This window comes from Rattus rattus, chromosome 2 (genome assembly GCF_011064425.1).
Source record: "Rattus rattus isolate New Zealand chromosome 2, Rrattus_CSIRO_v1, whole genome shotgun sequence".
In the NCBI taxonomy this organism is placed as follows: domain Eukaryota; kingdom Metazoa; phylum Chordata; class Mammalia; order Rodentia; family Muridae; genus Rattus; species Rattus rattus.
Genome location: NC_046155.1, coordinates 3,004,319 through 3,022,726, shown reverse-complemented (window position 1 = coordinate 3,022,726; position 18,408 = coordinate 3,004,319). Strand labels below are relative to the sequence as shown.

The window sequence follows — 18,408 nt, the reverse complement described above, 5'->3', positions numbered from 1 at the left end:
GTTTTGCCAGAAAGATGTAATAAAGTTAGAATCCAGACTAGAATGTGCCCTCCTCACAGAACAGTAAGTAAAGGCTCTAGGCAGTGAGGCCACAATTACACTCATACCTAAACCACACAAAGACCCAACAAAGAAAGAGAACTTCAGACCAATTTCACTTATGAATCTCGCTGGCTTGTTAAGAGTTACAGAGAGTTCAGAGTTTCTTGCCAGGCAATCTTGTTGGCCCCAGATACTAAGTTTTGTTCCATCAGCAGTGCTGACCATGACTCCTCTGACTGCTATTAGCACTACCCCAATCACCTATGCCATACCTCAATGCTTTCCTCAGTTACCTGGATGTAGGAGCTGCTTTTCAACACTTTTAAGTTCAATTTTGCTTGTATGTTTGTTTCTATGTATTGAGACAGGGTTTCACTGTGTAGCCCAGGCTGGCCTTGACTTCAGAGATTCACTTGCCTCCACTTCCTGAGGGCTAGAATTAAAGGTATGTGGCACTATACTGGGCTTTGACTTATTTTTATTTTATGTGTATGGGTCATTTTGCATGAATTATTTATGTACCACGTGTATGCCAGCAGAGGCCAGAAGAGGGCATCAGATCCCCTAGAACTAGAGTTACAGTCATGAGCTGCCTTGCAGGTGGTGGGAATCAAATTGGGTTTTCTGGAAGAGCAGCCAGTGCTCTTAACTGTGGAGCCATTTCTTCAGCTCTAAAAATAAATCTTAAAAAACAAAATAAAGCAAATATTTAAATTTTTGTGTTAAACTTATTGTTTGAGTACACGGTATGTGTGGGTTTTCACATATCACAGTGCATGTGTGGAGGTTAAAGAATAACAAATTGGTCCCTCACTCCATCTTTATGTGGGTCCTGGATCAAATTCAGTTGGCTAATCTAGTATGGCGAGGGCTTTGCCTGCTGAGTCATCTCAGTGGCCCCTTATTTTGTGGCAGGTGTAGGGTCTCAACTCTAGCCGTGGCTGGCCTGGAACTCATTCTACAGCTCAGGCTCTCCTAGAACTTTCAGTAATCCTTCTCAACTTGCCAAGGGCTGTGAATTCTCACAGATTACTGTCAGACCCAGCTCAACTTCATGCTGGTTGGTTTTGTTTCTAGTTTTAAGTTTTGCTCTTCATGTGTCTATTTTCTTTACAAGGGTGGGGCACAGGAATTAAGAAATGTATTACCAAAAGCGCACAGATTGAAAGAACTCATTCTGGGCAAGGCAAGCTTGACATTATGAAGGAACTTGGAAAATGAGGGAAAAGAGTGATGTTTATTGGAGCATCAGCTCCAGAGAATGTGTGGGATCTCGATGCACAGATAAGGAAGAGGTACATCCAGGAGATGGTGGCCAATGCCTTTAACCTCAGTACTTGGGAGGCAGAGGCAGATAGATCTCTGAGTTCCAGCCAGCCTGGTCTATAGCATGAGTTTTAGGACAGCCAGGGATACACAGAGAAGTCCTGTCTTGAAAAACAAACAAACAAAAAGCCAATCAATCAAAAAAGGAAGCAGTAGGGTTGCCATAGTGTTTAGTGTTAGTGCTGTTGCTATTCAAGCACACACTGGCGGCTTGTAGCCTAAATGAAAGCCTGACTCCCTGTCGTCCAGATGGAGTGCTAGGACCTCAGCAGAGGCAGAGTAGGAAGAGGTATCAAGGGAAAGGAGGGTCCAAAACCCCTGGACTCTCCATGCCCAGGCTGTCAATTTCTTATTACCTTGGCAGCTTGGTGGTGCAGCTCCAAGACCTGGTCCACAGCTGACTGGATGGAGTCTTGTACCGTGCTGCGGCTCTCCGAGAGGATGGTGCTGAGATGAGTTGTGAGCAAAGTATGGAGTCCTAAGAGGATAAGAATGCTAGGACCCATGAGTGAGGATGACTACTGTTCACATGCTGTGTGAGGACTGGGGCTGGGGGTGATGCCTCCTGGAAGAAGCTACTTCTATTACCTCTACAAATAACTACTTTTTAGAGATAGCCCCTCTCAATTCCCATTTGCAAAAGCTGAGGAAAATTTAAGTGAGCCACATTGCTTTTGAAGAAACAAATGCTTAATTCATGGTATGAACAATGATAGTGGGGTCTTCCCTCTTCCAAAGGAGACGGAAGCCTATCAGAAGTGCCTAACCCTCCTCTATCCCTACTTGAACGTCTGTTGAGTGAGCCTCCGTTGTCAGCGCTGTGTCATTTCTTATGTGCTGTGGTAAAGAAAAGGCTAAAACACACAAGAATTACTCTGGGGATTGTTAATGTAAGACCATTTAAAATGGAGTTAAGGTTGGGGAGGCTGCTTAATTGGAGTGCTTGCCTAGTGTGTAAGTAGACCTGGGGTTTGATCTCCAGCATCACATAAACCGGGCATAGCACATACCTGTAATCCAGTACTTGGTGGATGGAGGCAGGAGGATAAGTAGTTTAAGGGCATCCTCGGCTAAACAGTGCATTTGAGGCTGCCTGGGACATGTGAGATTCTGTCTCAAAATAAACTAATTAAAATAAGCAAACTGGGGGAATCTCACATGAGGTAACCATAGTCACCCCTGCTTAGCATTACTCGGAGACTGACATGTGGAGCTGGAGAAGTGGCTCAGTAGTTAGGACCACTGCTTTTGCAGAGGACCAGGTTTGATTCTCAGCACCCGCATGAGAGACTCACAGCATCTATAACTCCAGTTCCAGTGATTCTATGTCTCTGGCCTAGGGATGCTAAGCACCCATGTGGTACAAATACATACACACAGGAAAAACATTCACACACACACACACACACACACACACAGGAAAAACATACACACACACACACACACACACACACACACACACACACACACTCTTTTTAAAAGTGTAAGTTAGAAGGATCAATTACCATCACAGCGTACCACAAAGCTCCCAGGGAGAGAAAGTTATATATGGATTTATAAAGGAATGCAACTAGAGGTGAGAAGAGCAGGGTGAAGGTAGTTCTGTCCCCAGTCCGTGATGCTGAGGTAACTCACTCATCTCACTGCGGTGCAGAAAATAGCTTGTCTTAACTGCTCTCTCAGAGATGTTGTCTACATAAACTGAGATCATGCAAAAGCAAGTATTTTGAAACACACACGCAGTGTTCAAAGGGGGAAGTATTGCTGTTGCCATGGTGATGGAACACGTAGATTCTATTTTATATACATTGGCCTCAAGAAGAACCCAAGAAATGAGAAGTTTTTGAAAGCAGACATTTAATTAAAAGAAAAAAAACAAAGTTATTCCTAAAACTGTTCCTACCACCAGATGCTTTGGGCACTGCAGCAAAATAAGGAGTTAATCATAGAAAGTTACCATGACAAGGTGGGCGGGAGGCCAGTGACGGATTTTAAAGACACATGAACATAGGGCTAATTCTGCATAATCTGTGTCCTAAAGCAAGGAGCTCTGGAGAAGGTGTTCAAGGCAGTAAAGAAGGCAAGGAAAAGACAAGTCAATCTTATCCTTGCTGTCCCTCACTGTGCAGCCCTCAGAGGCTGTCCGAGTCTGCAGAGGATTTTAAGAAGGCTGCTTTCCTTACTTACTGTGCAGCAGTAGAATTTTTTAATTACTATGTTTAAAGATAAAAACCATTATTTATGTTTATCTGCATGTATGCATGTATGTATACATACATGCCTCCAAGTGCCTGCAGAGGCCTGGAACTTGAGACACAGGCAGTTCTAAGCCATTTTACTTAGGTGCTGGGGACCTAACTCTGGTCCTCTGCAAGAGCAGTGCCTTGATCTTAACCACAGAACTATCTCTTTAGCCCTCGCAGTGGTTTTTGTTTTGAGACAAGGTCTCACTGTGTAACTCAGGCTAGTCTAGAACTGGCTGTACAGAGCAAGATGGCTTCAGACTCAAAGTGATCTACTTGCCTTTGTCTCCCAAATGTTGGGATTAAAAACATGGGCCATGCTGGGCAGTGATGCTGTATTCCTTTAATCACAAGCACTTTGGAGGCAGAGGCAGGAAGATCTCTGAGTTTGAGGCCAGCCTGGTCTACCAAGTGAGTTCTAGAATAGTCAGGGCTTCACAGAGAAACCCTGTCTCAAAAGCCAAACAGGGGTTGGGGATTTGGCTCAGTGGTAGAGCGCTTGCCTAGCAAGCTCAAGGCCCTGGGTTCGGGGTCCCCAGCTCCGAAAAAAAGAATGGAAAACAAACAAACAAACAAACCCCCCTGAACTGGCTGGTTTTATGTGTCAATTTGACACAAATTGGAATTATCACAAAGAAAGGAGCCTCAGTTGAGGAGATGCCTCCAGTGAGACCCAGCTGTAAGGCATTTTGTCACTAGTGATCAAGGGAAGAGGACCCAGCCCATTGTGGGTGGTGCCATCCATGGGCTGGTGGTCCTGGGTTGAGCAAGCTGAGCAAGGCAGGGGAAGCAAGCCAGTAAGAAACATCCCCCCCGGGGGCTGGGGATTTAGCTCAGTGGTAGAGCGCTTACCTAGGAAGCGCAAGGCCCTGGGTTCGATCCCCAGCTCCGAAAAAAAGAACCAAAAAAAAAAAAAGAAACATCCCCCCATGGCCTCTGTTTCAGCTCCTACCTCCTGACCTGCTTGAGTTCCAGTCCTGACTTCCTTTGGTGATGAACAGCAATGTGGAAGTGTAAGCTGGGGGCTGGAGAGATGGCTCAGCGGTTAAGAGCACTGACTGCTCTTCCAGAGGTCCTGAGTTCAAATCCCAGCAACCACATGGTGGCTCACAACCATCTGTAATGAGATCTGATGCCCTCTTCTGGTGTGTCTGAAGCTAGCTACAGTGTACTTATATAAATAAAATAAATATCTTTAAAAAAAAAGATAAAGTGTAAGCTGAATAAACCCTTTCCTCCCCAACTTGCTTCTTTGTCTTGATGTTTGTGCAGGAATAGAAACCCTAAGATACCCCCAAACCAAACAACAACAATAAAAACAGTGAACGTGGCATCATACCTGGATTTCCTTATTGTTTTTTTAGCAGTGATTTTTTTAAAAATCTAACACTGAGTGTAACTGCTGAGAAGCTGCAGGCCTTCTGAGATATGCTAAACGAAACGAAAGTCCATCTAGGTACAACAAAAATAATAGGTAACACTGCTTTCGAGACATCCGAGTTATTTTAGTATGTTCGTTCAGTAAGACTCGGTGTCAAAATCAAATTATCCTAGGGTTATCCTCTGGCAAGAATTTTACAATCCCAGGAAGTAACAGATCTTAAGTCTCAGGACGGCATTTAGCCTCTGAAGGGCCTTTGATATCACCTAATTTAACAACTCATGTTAATGGTTGAAAAGGGAGGCTCAGATGAGGGATGTATGTGGCTTGATTTTCAAACACCACTGAGTAAGCTGGGATGGAGCTAAGAGGAAAGCCAGCTGTTTTAATTCTACCCTGAGTCCTCTCTACTGGTCTGCTCATTAGTTTGCCTTCGTGTGCACATGCCCCAGAATCCTCACCAACCTCTCCTCGCTTGAGCTTCATAACCTGACTCTCTTTTCTTTCCCACTCTCTTGTCCTCAATCTAAGGAATGGGGCACCAAAGAACACCAGCTCCTCAGAGCGGGAAGCCTGCGTACAGGAAAGCAATGCTGCTCTTCCAGGGTGTACACACCAGCAAGAGCCTGGAAGGCAGGAGGCAGGAAGGGTCAGTCTCATTTCTGACAACCACAAGTCACTGGCACTAGTCACTGGCAGAGCTTCCAATCTGGTTATAAGAAGTTTTGTTTCACCCATGATGCAGGGGGAACAGCACCCCATGAAGAACACAAGGGCAGGGCCTCCATGGCTCACAGAGAAAGGATCACCCCAAAGGAGGCTTACAGATTTCCTAAAGCATGCCTAGACTCCATTCCTTGTAACTTTCTTCAGTTTAGGAATATATTGATCAGCTCTCAAAATCCACTTCCTAGGGATCATTGGATTAAAGCAATGTGAGTAAAAGCCACACAAAGACTTCCAAATCTCACTACCTCTGATCACTTGAAAAGTGTGTGGAAAATGCACACCTCAAGCATTCTAGATTCTTATAATATAGCGAACATAATAAATCAATCTTCACACAGGGAGCTGTCCATCTTCAAATAACCCAAGTGATTCAGATACATGTGTTTTGTGGCCTACGAACTGAAACCATCCACTACCTGTGAGGAGGAAAGCCTTTCTGATAACACCCTAACTCGCTAGCATAAAGACAGGCTTCTTTCCTCGACCCCATCTAGAAAGGCAGTGCTAATTCTTTACATGTTACACACTTTTAGACAGATGTCCGCACTACTTAGGTAGCCCTTTCTTTATGCTTTAGTGCTTGGCATACCCAATCTGGCTGCTGCATTTTTCTACACATACCCCAGATTTCCCCTTGGTGTACTGGGACTCCACTTTGGAAATCCACAAATAGGAAAAGTAGCAGAACTGGTCCCTGTGCGTTCTGAGACTGATTCTCCTCAGGCAACTCCACTTTATAATTCACATCTGGAAGTATAAACTCTGAAGGAAAAGATCAAAGACAAATCTGTAAGGTAAGCTCCATACACACAAAGTGACCCGAGAACCAACATCTTGACCAAGAAGGAACTACTAGGTCTAAATGTGAACACTCAGTTCCACTCTGAATTTGTCCCTCCACCCACATGATGGCAACAAATAGAGTTCCATGCAGAATATCAAAATAGCCAGGCATGTACACTGTACAGGAGATAGCATCCTTGTTTACTGTGGAAGTATTACACAACAAATTTGTTTCTTCTTGTGTAATGTTTTTGTTTCCTTGAGAAAGGGTCTTACTAGGTAGCCCTGGCTGGCCTGAAACTTGTTACGTAGACCAGGCTGGCTTGAACTCACAGAATTTATCTGTCTCAGCTTCCTGAGTCTTGAATCAAAGGCGTTCATCACCACACCTGAACTCTTATATACCTTTCTAGGGCAAGCCTGACTAGTCAGATTCAAACTTGAGTAATGATATTCCAGGTAAGTTGTGCTATATGCCAGGTGCCATGTTAAATTCCTTGTATGTCCTATCTCAAGATTTAGACTTCGTGACTTTCTTGAGTAAGACCTATTCTTACCTTTTACAAATAAGAAAAGGGGCAATCTGGTTAAATACCGTGTCCAGCATGACCTGAGAATGGTAGAACTGAATGGTAGACCTTGCCAGATCAAATCTACACTTTTAAGTACTAGGTGCACCTTTTAAGGTTCCAGAGAGTAGTCTCATACCCAGGTGTATGGAGAGGAGTATCTCCCTGTGGATCCTAGTTCTGACTTTTAAGAAACAAATGGGGAACAAGGGGGATTACAACAAGTTGAGGACAGCCTAGGCTACACATTTTTAACACAATGAGACCCTGTATCCAAAAAAAAAAAAAAAGAATGAGAGAAATGAGGGGTGTTTCCTGTATTCATTCATTCATTTGTGGTCCAAAATGTTAATGGACCAAAGTTCAGAAACAATGGAAACCAATACAGTCTGAGAATAAAAATCAAAGTGGCCCCTGGCGGTGGTGCCAGGCTACATAGGCCATTAGTTTATTCCCAGCACTCACTTGGGAGGCAGAGGCAGAGGCAGGAGGATTCCTACAGGTTTGAGGCCAACATGGTCTACTGAGTGAGTTCTAGGACAGCCAGGGGTACATAAGGAACCCTGTCTCAAAAAAAAAAAAAAAAAAAAAAAAAAAAGGAAAAAAAAAGGAAAGGAGGGGGAAAAGGAGGGAGATGTAGTTTAGTAGCTCAGCTGGTAGGATGTTACTTAACATACATGAAACTCTGGGCGCAGTCCCCAGCACTGAATAAATCAGGCATAGTGACACATGCCTGTAACCCAGCACTTAAAAGGTAGAAGCAGAAGGATTTGAAGTCCAAGGCCATTCTTGGCTTCACATCAAGTTGGAGGTCAATCTAGGCTACAATAAGATTCAATCTCAATTAAAATAAATCCCAAAAATGCAGTTACACCTCCCTCTATGGTTAGGATCCATGACACCCCATGTTAAGACTGAAGATACTTTCCTCTCAAAGCTACTTACTTCCAGGGACTGCCCCAGGCTGCTTCCTCTCATCCTGTCCTCTGGATAATGTTCTCAAGAACAAAGATGCTGCCTTATCCCAAGGTGTAGCAATCTTTTCAGACTTGTGGAAATCCTAGAATACCCCTTTCTCTACTGACCATTTTCCATTAGGCTCAAAAAGTCAAACTATGAACTGTAACCGTCCGAGACCTTAGCCATGGCTGCAGCCCACTCCTTGGCTGTATTCACTGGTCCAGTCATTAACCATCCAATCTTGAATAAGTATGCTGTTTTAGTACAACTTACCCCAAAGTAACATGGTTGACCCTACATGAGTATCATGCCAGCTTTCTAGGTTTTAGTTATTAAAGATGGCATTTGTGTTACATTTAATTTCTTCTAAGTAGTTCTCTGTGTATTAACACCCAGTTCAATAGGAATACGTTCTCTCCCATGTACAGAAGACTGGTTGCTCCCTCATCTACTCCTCTAAAGCTCCCAGATTGTCCTATGTTCACATACATCTGTTATTTATATTCATTTCTCTAATTCTTCAGGTTTCTAAGTTTTGGTACAAAATATAGATACATACGTGTATCCAAATTGAGATCCAAATTGGGCAACATAAACAAATTGTGTTTCTTCCAGTCAATGAAATAAGAGGCATCTCTGAAGACAGCAGTACTTGGCTGCTCCTGATCTGATGCTACCAGAGGCAGACCCAAAGGGCCATATAGAAATATGTACGGCTGTTAAAGAACACTGTCAGACTTTTCTTCAACTATATACTCACTTGTATAAAACAAACTTACATCCTGACCCTGTCCACACTCCCAGGAATATGTACATGTGCTAGACAATGTCACGTTTAGCTTTTCCACACGGAAGACAGGTATGATGCGCCTGAGATTTACTGGTATCCTCAGAGCTTTGTAGTGGTTAATGAATGTGGGTTACATGTAGAACACTGGGACAATTTATTGATTCCTCATATCCATCTGATCATAGATTCGAGTGGCATCAGAGGCTAAACACAATGCTAAGTTCTGGAGGTGTGAAAATGAGTCCCCAGATTCAGTATCTATGCTCAAGTTCTATCTTATTTTAGTATATGGGACAAATAAAACCTAGCAAATTTCAACATAAGATGCTGCATGCATGCTTGGATAGAACTACAAAGGAGTATTTTCTAGAAAGTAATTGGGAAACTTCCTCTCACTTTATCCAGCCCTATTCTTCAACCCAAAGGTCCTTTTTGCTTTTTTTTTTTTTTTTTTTTTTTTTTTTTTTTTTTTTTTTTTTTTCCGGAGCTGGGGACCGAACCCAGGACCTTGAGCTTCCTAGGCAAGCGCTCTCCCACCGGGCCAAATCCCCAACCCCCTTTTTGCTTTCTTACGCTTATCCTCCAAATTGGGTTTCTCAATGTATATCAGCACTTGACCCTTGGAGGCACGTGTTCCTGTTGGGGGAGGGGCTATCTGTATACTATAGACTGGAAGGTTTTGGAAAGGCACAGAATGAGGAAGGCTAAATTCTCAGAAGTCTCCCTTAGCAGGCATTATCACAGGAACTAAGATAAGCCTTTACACTCATGGCTGAGGGCCAGAGGATTGTTGAGCTGCTTCACAATGTGAAGGGTAGAGTGTCTGGAGGGAGCTCTGCCTGTCTCGGAACTCACTCTGTAAACCAGGCTGGCCTTGAACTCAGGGATCAAAGACCACATTACTCAGCTGGTGTTTTACCTTTTACAACTATCTTCATTTTATTTGTATGGGGTTTTGTCTGTGTAGCACATCCATGCAATGCTTGTAAAGGTCAGAAGAATGTTAAACCCTCTGGAACTGGAGTTACAGAGAGTTGTGACTACTATGTGGGTGCTAGGAATCAAACGCAGGACCTCTAGAAGAGCCACCAGTGCTCTTAACCACCAAGTCATCCCTCCAGCCCCATGCCTCTTTGAGGTAGGGTTTCATTTAGCTTAGACTAGCCTCAAACTATATAGCCAAGGGTGACCTTGAACTTTCTGATTCTGAGTTCACCTCCTGAGTCCTGGAATTACAGGTTATCACCTCTATACCCAGTTTCTGTGGTACTGAAATCCAAATGCAGGGTTTGGGTAACACTAGGCTAGTGCTCTACCAAATGGACGATTTTACCAGATCTTAAATGTATTTACATTTAATATAAATAGAACCATGGTTGTACTTAAATCTATCCCCTTGTTATCTGTTTTCCTTTTTTATCTGTTTTCACCTTTTTTTGGGTGAACAAGGTTTTTATCTCCCTTTTGACCTATTAATCATAATCCATTGCTTTAGGCTTTAAATTTTATCAGGGTCCAACTTCAAGTGATACTCTACCAGCTGACATAACACACACACACAGTGATACTCTAACAGCTCACACACACACACACACACACACACACACAGTGATACTCTACCAGCTCACACACACACACACACACACACACACACACACACACACACACTACACTACACTTCCATTTCTTATGGCTTTGTGTTATTGCTATCGAGTTGGAGGTAGGTAGGATCAAGATACATTATATGCATGTATAAAGCTTGTCAAAGAATAAAAATTATAAAGGATTTCCTTAAGCATTGGTATAATACTGCTCCTTAGCGGGGTTGGGGATTTAGCTCAGTGGTAGAGCGCTTGCCTAGGAAGCGCAAGGCCCTGGGTTCGGTCCCCAGCTCCGAAAAAAAAAAATACTGCTCCTTAGTGAATTCTTGACTTTTTGAATGCCTGAAAAGCCTCAATCTTGTATTCACTGGTTTTGTTTTGGGTGGGCAGGGCGGTCCTTGAAGGAAGTTACACTCTGTATCCCAGCCTGGCCTTAAACTCCTGTCCCTTTTCTGGCCCCAGGCTCCCATGTACTAGGATTATAGGAAAGAACCATCAGGACCAGCTCTTGTCTTCATTTTGTGTATTCTTGTGTGCATTTATGTGTGTGCATGTGTAGGTCTGAGGACAACCTTGGCTGTCTGTCATTCTTCAGATACCGCCCACCCTGTTTAAACACAGTGTATCACTGGCCTCAAATTAAGCTGGTCTGGCCAACCAGTGAGCCCCAAGGATCCACCTTATCTCTGTCTCCTTAGAACTTGAACCGTATGTGTGTGTGTGTGTGTGTGTGTGTGTGTGTGTGTGTGTGTGTGTGTGTATGTGTGCAAGGTTGTGGGTGTTGCTTTTAAACATGGTTTCTGAGGCTGGAAATTGGGTCATCCGGCAAGCAGTTTACTGACAGTCACATTCTCAGCCCCTTGTTTTATTTTGAAAACTACTTTCCCTGGGTATGGAATCCCAGGCGGGTTACTTTTTCTGGGATATAAGAGAACCTGTCTCAAAACAAACAAACACCATTTCTTGCTCCAGTCTCCCCAACTTCGGTAACAAACATTGGTCTCCTTATTATATTAATTCCTTCAAGTGATGACTTTTGCCTTTCTATATACAAAGTTTTAACTCAGGACTTATTAGTCCCTATTCCACTGAACTCACTGATCTGTATGTACTAATTCTTCTCCTTTAGCATTCTGAACATGCTGTGAGATACTCTTGCCAAAGCATGCAGTTTCCCACTACAGAGAATGAAGGTCACATTCCCTCATAAGGCATGCAAGGTCTACCACACTCGACTCCAACCATTTCTTCTGGTCCCCTCACTACCTCACTGTTACAGTTTTTGGTTCCTTGGCAAATACTTCAAAAGCCTAGAATCATGTTGGGTTACACTTTTATACAAACCGTACAGGGTTCTAAATATTCACATTAAAAAGACTTTGCTAAAATCAAAATAAAAAACCCTTATCTTCAAAGGCAATTGGCTAGAACCTGCTAAAAGGATATGGAAACAGAAGAAATCCTGTTCAGTTGGCTGGAGAAGCCCTTGGGGCTGGGGCACAGAGCAGCGGCTGGAGTCAGGGTCAACTCTCCCAACAGGCCCATGTTAGCCTTGGCACCAGGGATGGACAGTGGTGCCGGATGTCCTAGCACAGGGTGGAGTCTGCTGCAGTGTGGTTCAGTCCAATTGAATTGTGGTTTACTACTTAAAAACATACAAATTTAACATTTTTCTTCAAGAAATTATTTAATGGGCATTTAAAGTTCCTTAACTTCTCAGTATACACATAGCCCGTTTTATCTGCACATGGTTAGAGAAATGGGCATTCCAAAGATTATATCTTGGCTCCTGTTTTTGTTGTCTCTCTGACAGTTTCTTTTTTAAAAAAGAATTATTTATTTATTTAGTGTATATGTGCACCCTGTAGCTGTCTTCAGACACACCAGAAGAGGGCATCAGATATCATTACCAACGGTTGTTAGCCACCATGTGGTTGCTGGGATTTGAACTCAGGACCTCTGGAAGAGCAGTCAGTGCTCTTAACCACTGAGCCATCTCTCCAGCCCTCTCTGATAGTTTCTTATTCTCAAATTATATTTTCCTTTACAATTATATTTTATGGCTCCAAGCATGTGTTTCCAAAAATCACTCAAAGATCAGCAAGTGACAACTGTGAGCAAATGGCCTGAAAGTGGCCCCGTGGTGCTCAGGACTTCTGCACACACTATACCTTCCCGTGTGTAGGTCTGAGGGAACAATGAGGCTCTTACCAACAAAGAAGGTGGTTGATTTACCGCCCAACACCAACACTTCTCTTCCAAACAGAAGAGATACAAGAAAAGAAGAGAGAAGAGGAAGGGAAGTGGAGGAGAAGGGGAGGGAGAGAAAGGAAAGGCAGACAGACTATGTCTAGCTTCTACCAATATTCGTGCTCAAAATAAGAGAGGAAAGCAGGAGGGACAGGAAGCTTGTCTTTACCTCACATAGTGCTGAAAGCCCACAGCAAGAGAGATCCCATTGGACAGCCTCAAAACAGGTTCATTCTCTGCCCTGAAAACCAACAAAAAACAAAGTCTAAGTCATCTCTCAAATCAATTCGACTTGATGTATGACTACAAATACCCAGAGATAACTGGAATTCAGCAACAAGAACCAAAAGGAAATCACAACTTTTATAACAGTTGAACTTTTAAGTTCATTCCCCTCAATGAAAGGGAGAAACATGTTCAATTTAGAACATATTTATTTGTTAACAGCTAATATAGAACAAGAAAATGTGGGGGTCTCAGGATTTGTTGCAAGATTTTGAACTAAAAATTCAAATTATAAACCTATTGGAAACACAGGGCAATAATGCTTAAAAATCATCCAAAGCCATAAAATTGCTTACAGACCCAAAAATCTCTGCAGAGAGGATCCCATTCACCGTTACACTGAAATTAAACTTGAGCTGCAAAACAACAAACGAATGGTGAGGTCTCATACAGTCAGGATAGAAACCGAAAGCCTCCACAGTAGAAGCTGCAGGAGCTGTGGCTCACACACCCATCCACAGGACTAGAAGTCTCGTGGAGCGCATAGGGAATCTACCAGAAAAGGACTTACAACATCCCTTCCCCCACAGGCCAGAACCCCACTAACACTGAAGCTCTGGGCCAATGCCCCAGCCCCAACGCCCGCAGCACCACATGGAACTGCTAGAGTCAGAGGGATGTGAGAACTTCATCTTCAACTCAGCACAGCTGTGAGAGCAGTTCAGTCCGTAAGGACGCTTACGTCTTCTCTTCTAATATTTCTCAGTCTTGCATGCATGTCTTGGGATGGTTTTGCCTTTGTCTGCATTGCTTGGTTAAGGGATAAAGACTATGCTTCTCACTCAGCTGACTCAAAGGTATCTTTTCTACACTCTAACTGCTGCATCTCTTATGCTCCCTCTCTTATCTCTTCCTCTCGTCACAAATGTAATCTCCCACAGACTTAACAATCCCAACTTCCCCTGCTCAGCTAATTTACCTACATCAATTGTTTTCAGTCTTACCCTTACCCACTCTCCTCTCTGTCTTATAAACCAAAAAGTCGGTTGCAAACCGACTTTTGTATTTTTTAATTATCGGTATATGTCTATATTGGTGCATGTTGCCAGAGGCCAGAAGAGAGTATCTGAGTCCTTAGAGCTAGACTTGACGTGAGTCCTGGGAACTGAACTCAGGTACTCTTGCAAAAGCACATATTGCTCATTGTTTTACAAAAGATTAGAAGTAGGGAGGAAGACAACGGTGTGCTTAACCACTGAGCCATCTCTCTTGCTCCAACTCCTCATCTTACTGAGTAAAGTCAGAGTAGAATCCATACTACTCTTGGTCGTGTATTCCGAAGCGTGGCCCACTGTCATTAATTGGTAGACATCTGTGTGCAATACAGAACAGCTGAGCCTTAGCTGCCTCTCTAGTTCCTAAGAAAACAGAACGTAGCACAGGCACCATGAGCTCCTGGACTGAAGAGTCGCTTTTTGAACTAACCACTGAACTCTATCACATCCCAGTCCTACTTGAGCATTGTGAAGACTTCGACTGAAGTAATGCAGCTGGTCAAAACAAATAAACCAAGCAGTCGAACAACACCAGATGGTAAATCCCAGTGTAGCAACATAAACAGAAATGACTAGGTCAATATAACTCCTTCAACATTAATAATCATATAGAAATTCTACCTAAGGAAAGTATGGTAGATGAAAGCCCAGACAGAACTCAAAAGAATGATTATGAGTATTCACGAGACACAAATGAAATGAATGAAATAAGGAAGGCAGTGGTTGTTTTAAAAGAGGAATTCCACAAACTGAGTACTGAAGAAAAACAAGCTGGAGAACGGGAGGGAAGAACACAGTGAGTCAAATAAAAGAACTCCATAAGTCAATATAATGGGGAAGGAAGAAGACAAAACATTTGTGTTAGGAGACAGAGTGGAGAAACCGGAACAATTCAACAAGGACAGAGATAAAATAAGAAGAAAGGACCATAAAGATGGACACACACACACACACACACACACACACACACACACACACACACACACACATGCACGCACGCACAGAGAGAGACAGAGACAGAGACAGAGTCAGACAGACCATGCACAAAAAACAGTTGAGCAATACAAAATGCAGGAATCAATACACATCTTTCATTAATGACTGAATTTTAATGGTCTTAATTTCCCCACATAAGGCAAAGGCTAGTAGATTGGAGCAAAAACTAGGAACCATTTATTTGCTGGCTCCAAAAACTTACTTCATCACAAAAGATGGACACTATACCCTAAGCTGAAGGACAGGAAAAGGCACTAGAGTAAATGATCCTAGGAAAGGAGCAGCAGCTGCTGTTCTAGTATCTGACAAAACAGACCTCAAACAAAAACTACTGGGAAAGACACAGGCAGTCACTGATTACCGAAAAAAATCTGTCAAGAGAATATAACAGGGGTTGGGGATTTAGCTCAGTGGTAGAGCGCTTGCCTAGCAAGCGCAAGGCCCTGGGTTCGGTCCCCAGCTCCAAAAAAAAAAAAAAGAGAATATAACAATTCTAAAACTTGTATGCTCCTAATACAGGTGCACTCAATTTCATAAAAACAAAGTAACTAGATGTAAAGTCACAGATTAACTGCAGCACAATAGTGAGTACTGTCAATATTCTCACCGACAGTCAATCCCAACAAAAAGTAGATAATCAGAATCAAATGACAGCATAGATAAATGAACTAAACAGAGCCCAACAGAACATTGCAGGATACAGAGCAGCCTATGTCACTTTCTCTAAAATACAACACAGGTTAGGACACAAAGAAAGTCTTAATACAGGAAATCTGAGTAATTCTTTGTGTTTTATCTGATCACAATAGGCTAACATTCCACTCCAACAATAAGGAAAACTCTAGCACAGACAACACAACTACAGTATGATGCAAACAACACACTTCAGAATGATAAAAGGTCCTTGAAGAAGTCAAGAAGAGATAAAGACTCCCCTAGAGACAAATGAAAATGGGCATGACATACTTATCCTACTCATTTCTCAGTCCTTTCATATTCACCCTCCTCCCCACAAAAAAAAAATTAGAAAACTTGCTGTGGAAGCTGCAGTGTGTCACAGTGTGTGACACAGTATGGGGTACAAGGCCTGCAGCCCTCAGATGTGTAAAGTGCCAAGTGCCTACAACTGAGAAATGAGGTGACCAAACAACATTATCTTAGAGCTCCAGAGATCGAACGAGCCCTAAGTCAACAGAAAGAAGTCACTCACAATCAAGGCAGATGGTAATTACATGGAAAGAAAAACAAAGATAAACAAGATAGACAAAACTAACAAAAAGAGAAGACCCAAATTAATAAAACTATACATGAGAAGGGAACCATACGTCAGGTGCCTGTGAAATTCAGGGAAGCATTAGGTCTTATCTGAAACTATATATGTTCCGCTAACTAGAACACCTAAAACTCATGATCTACCAAGACTGACCAAGGTGAGGCTGGCATGGTGGCACGTGCTTCTGATCCCATACTCGGCAAGGGCAGGCGGACCTTTGAGTTCTAGCCTAGCCAGGGCTACTCAGGTTCTTGTTTTGTTTTGTTTTAAAGAAAACATAGATAAATTGATAATATTGAAAGATTAAACAACTTAACCTTGTGATGAACTATGATGATTTTCCGTAGAAAATGCTTTATCACCAGACAGTCTGTCATCAAACTTCGAGAATTTTCATCAACCTATAACAAGAAAACACAACCTTAACCCCAGCAGTGAAAATGAGTCAAGTAGGCATTTCCTCCTATAAAAGTGGATATTTAGGTCAGTTTTGGGATATTCATGGAGACATAACTTGGAAAATGAAAAATGTACAAAAAAGGGAAGATGGGGAATTGACAAAATAGAAACCTACTTCAGCAGGGCAGTGATGGTGCATGCCTTAGTCCCAGCACTCAGGAGGCAGAGGCAGGCAGATCTCTGTGAGTTTGAAGCCATCCTAGACTATAGAGTGAGTTCCAGAACAGCCCAGGCTAGACAGAGAAACCATGTTTTGAACTCCACTCCTCCAAAAGAAAACCTACTTCATGGAACTTCAAGAGATACAGGAATAGGGGTTGGGGATTTAGCTCAGTGGTAGAGCACTTGCCTAGCAAGCGCAAGGCCCTGGGTTTTGTCCTCAGCTCCAAAAAAAAAAGAACCAAAAAAAAAAAAAAAAAAAGAAAAGGGCTGGGGAGATGAGCAGTTAGTCAAGCGAGTGCCTTGTAAACACGAGGATGTTCTGTAGCAATTTCCTGGAGATTCAAACTGCAGGGAATAAGACTGTACAGGGAAGCTCAAGACAGAAGTAAACAACACAAAGTCCCTGAAATGGATCAGATTCACTAGGCCCCTTCCTCCCCAAGAATAAACAGAAAAGACTGCTGAGAGTCACTCTAGGACAGGCCCAGCCACTTGAAAGGCTGCCTGGGAGAGGTTTAAGATAACTGAGCCACCTGGAACACACACTCTCCACCCAGTTGAGCTGCCTGCAAGCTTATATAGTGGGCGCCAGGTTCTCAGGTTTTGTGAGCTGTTATCCATGCTGGGGTGGCCCTTGGGGGTCAGCTCAAAACTGAGTCATTTTTGCTCCTGACCCATATCCCTGTAAGTGTACGCCCAGCCATCTTAGGATCTTTTACCAACACAGCAGAGTGCAGTCTACAACCTATGACTAGCCCTTAAAGAGGGTAATTTACTACTCTGTGTTGACCTACTCTAATTTGCTTGGAGCTTCTAGTCTGATTTAGATGCAGTACCTGTTTTCTGTTTCTTTAGAATCTCATATCTAAATTATAAAGCGTTTTACATTGTCATATAAATTACTTATTTCTCCTACTGAACTATGAACCTTTCTAATTTGTAGGTTTTATTTCTTTAGACCATATATGCAAATAAGTTATATTAGTGTTTTATTGATTCTTTGTGAATATCACATCATGCACCCACCCCAATCCTACTCATTTCTCAGTCCTTTCATATTCACCCTCCTCCCACAAAAAAAAAAAAAATTAGAAAACTTGCTGTGGAAGCTGCAGTGTGTCATAGTGTGTGACACAGTATACCCGTGTGTGACACAGTATACCCCTTCGTCCAAACAGCTTTACTTGCAAATGTTCACTGCAATGAGACACTTATCTGACTCGAGGCCTCTGGCTTTTGCTACAGCATCAAGACTGGACCCTCCTGGAGACTCCTCTTAGATATCCCACTGTTGCCCTGGGTCATGAAAGTCTTGAAACTTTGGATCTGTAGGACTGGCCCCCTTCACATGCTCCAGCAGCTCAGATGTGGGGTAGATGTTAGAGTAGGCCATTTCAAAGCACTGGATCTGGGCCTGAGTGGTATTTGAGTTGGTCAGTCTGACAGCTCTCCCATGCCCATACCATCAGGGTCAGCAATCCTGAGCTGCCCAGGCAAGGGGGTGTGGCCAGCTCTCCTGCATCAATGTTGCCACTCTGGTACCACCATGGAGTGGCAATGAGGT

General features: G+C 42.9%; 1 protein-coding gene across 1 annotated transcript in view; it reads right to left on the bottom strand.

Annotated features, from left to right (window-relative positions):
• The window catches only part of C2H11orf80 (chromosome 2 C11orf80 homolog), a 75,606-nt gene that overhangs the window by 17,284 nt on the left and 39,914 nt on the right, over positions 1-18,408 (bottom strand). The window contains 7 exon segments of the mRNA XM_032891232.1: positions 1,725-1,846; positions 6,343-6,483; positions 8,593-8,743; positions 11,871-12,066; positions 12,844-12,915; positions 13,260-13,315; positions 16,541-16,624. Of these exon segments, the coding sequence (XP_032747123.1) occupies positions 1,725-1,846; positions 6,343-6,483; positions 8,593-8,743; positions 11,871-12,066; positions 12,844-12,915; positions 13,260-13,315; positions 16,541-16,624 (822 nt within the window).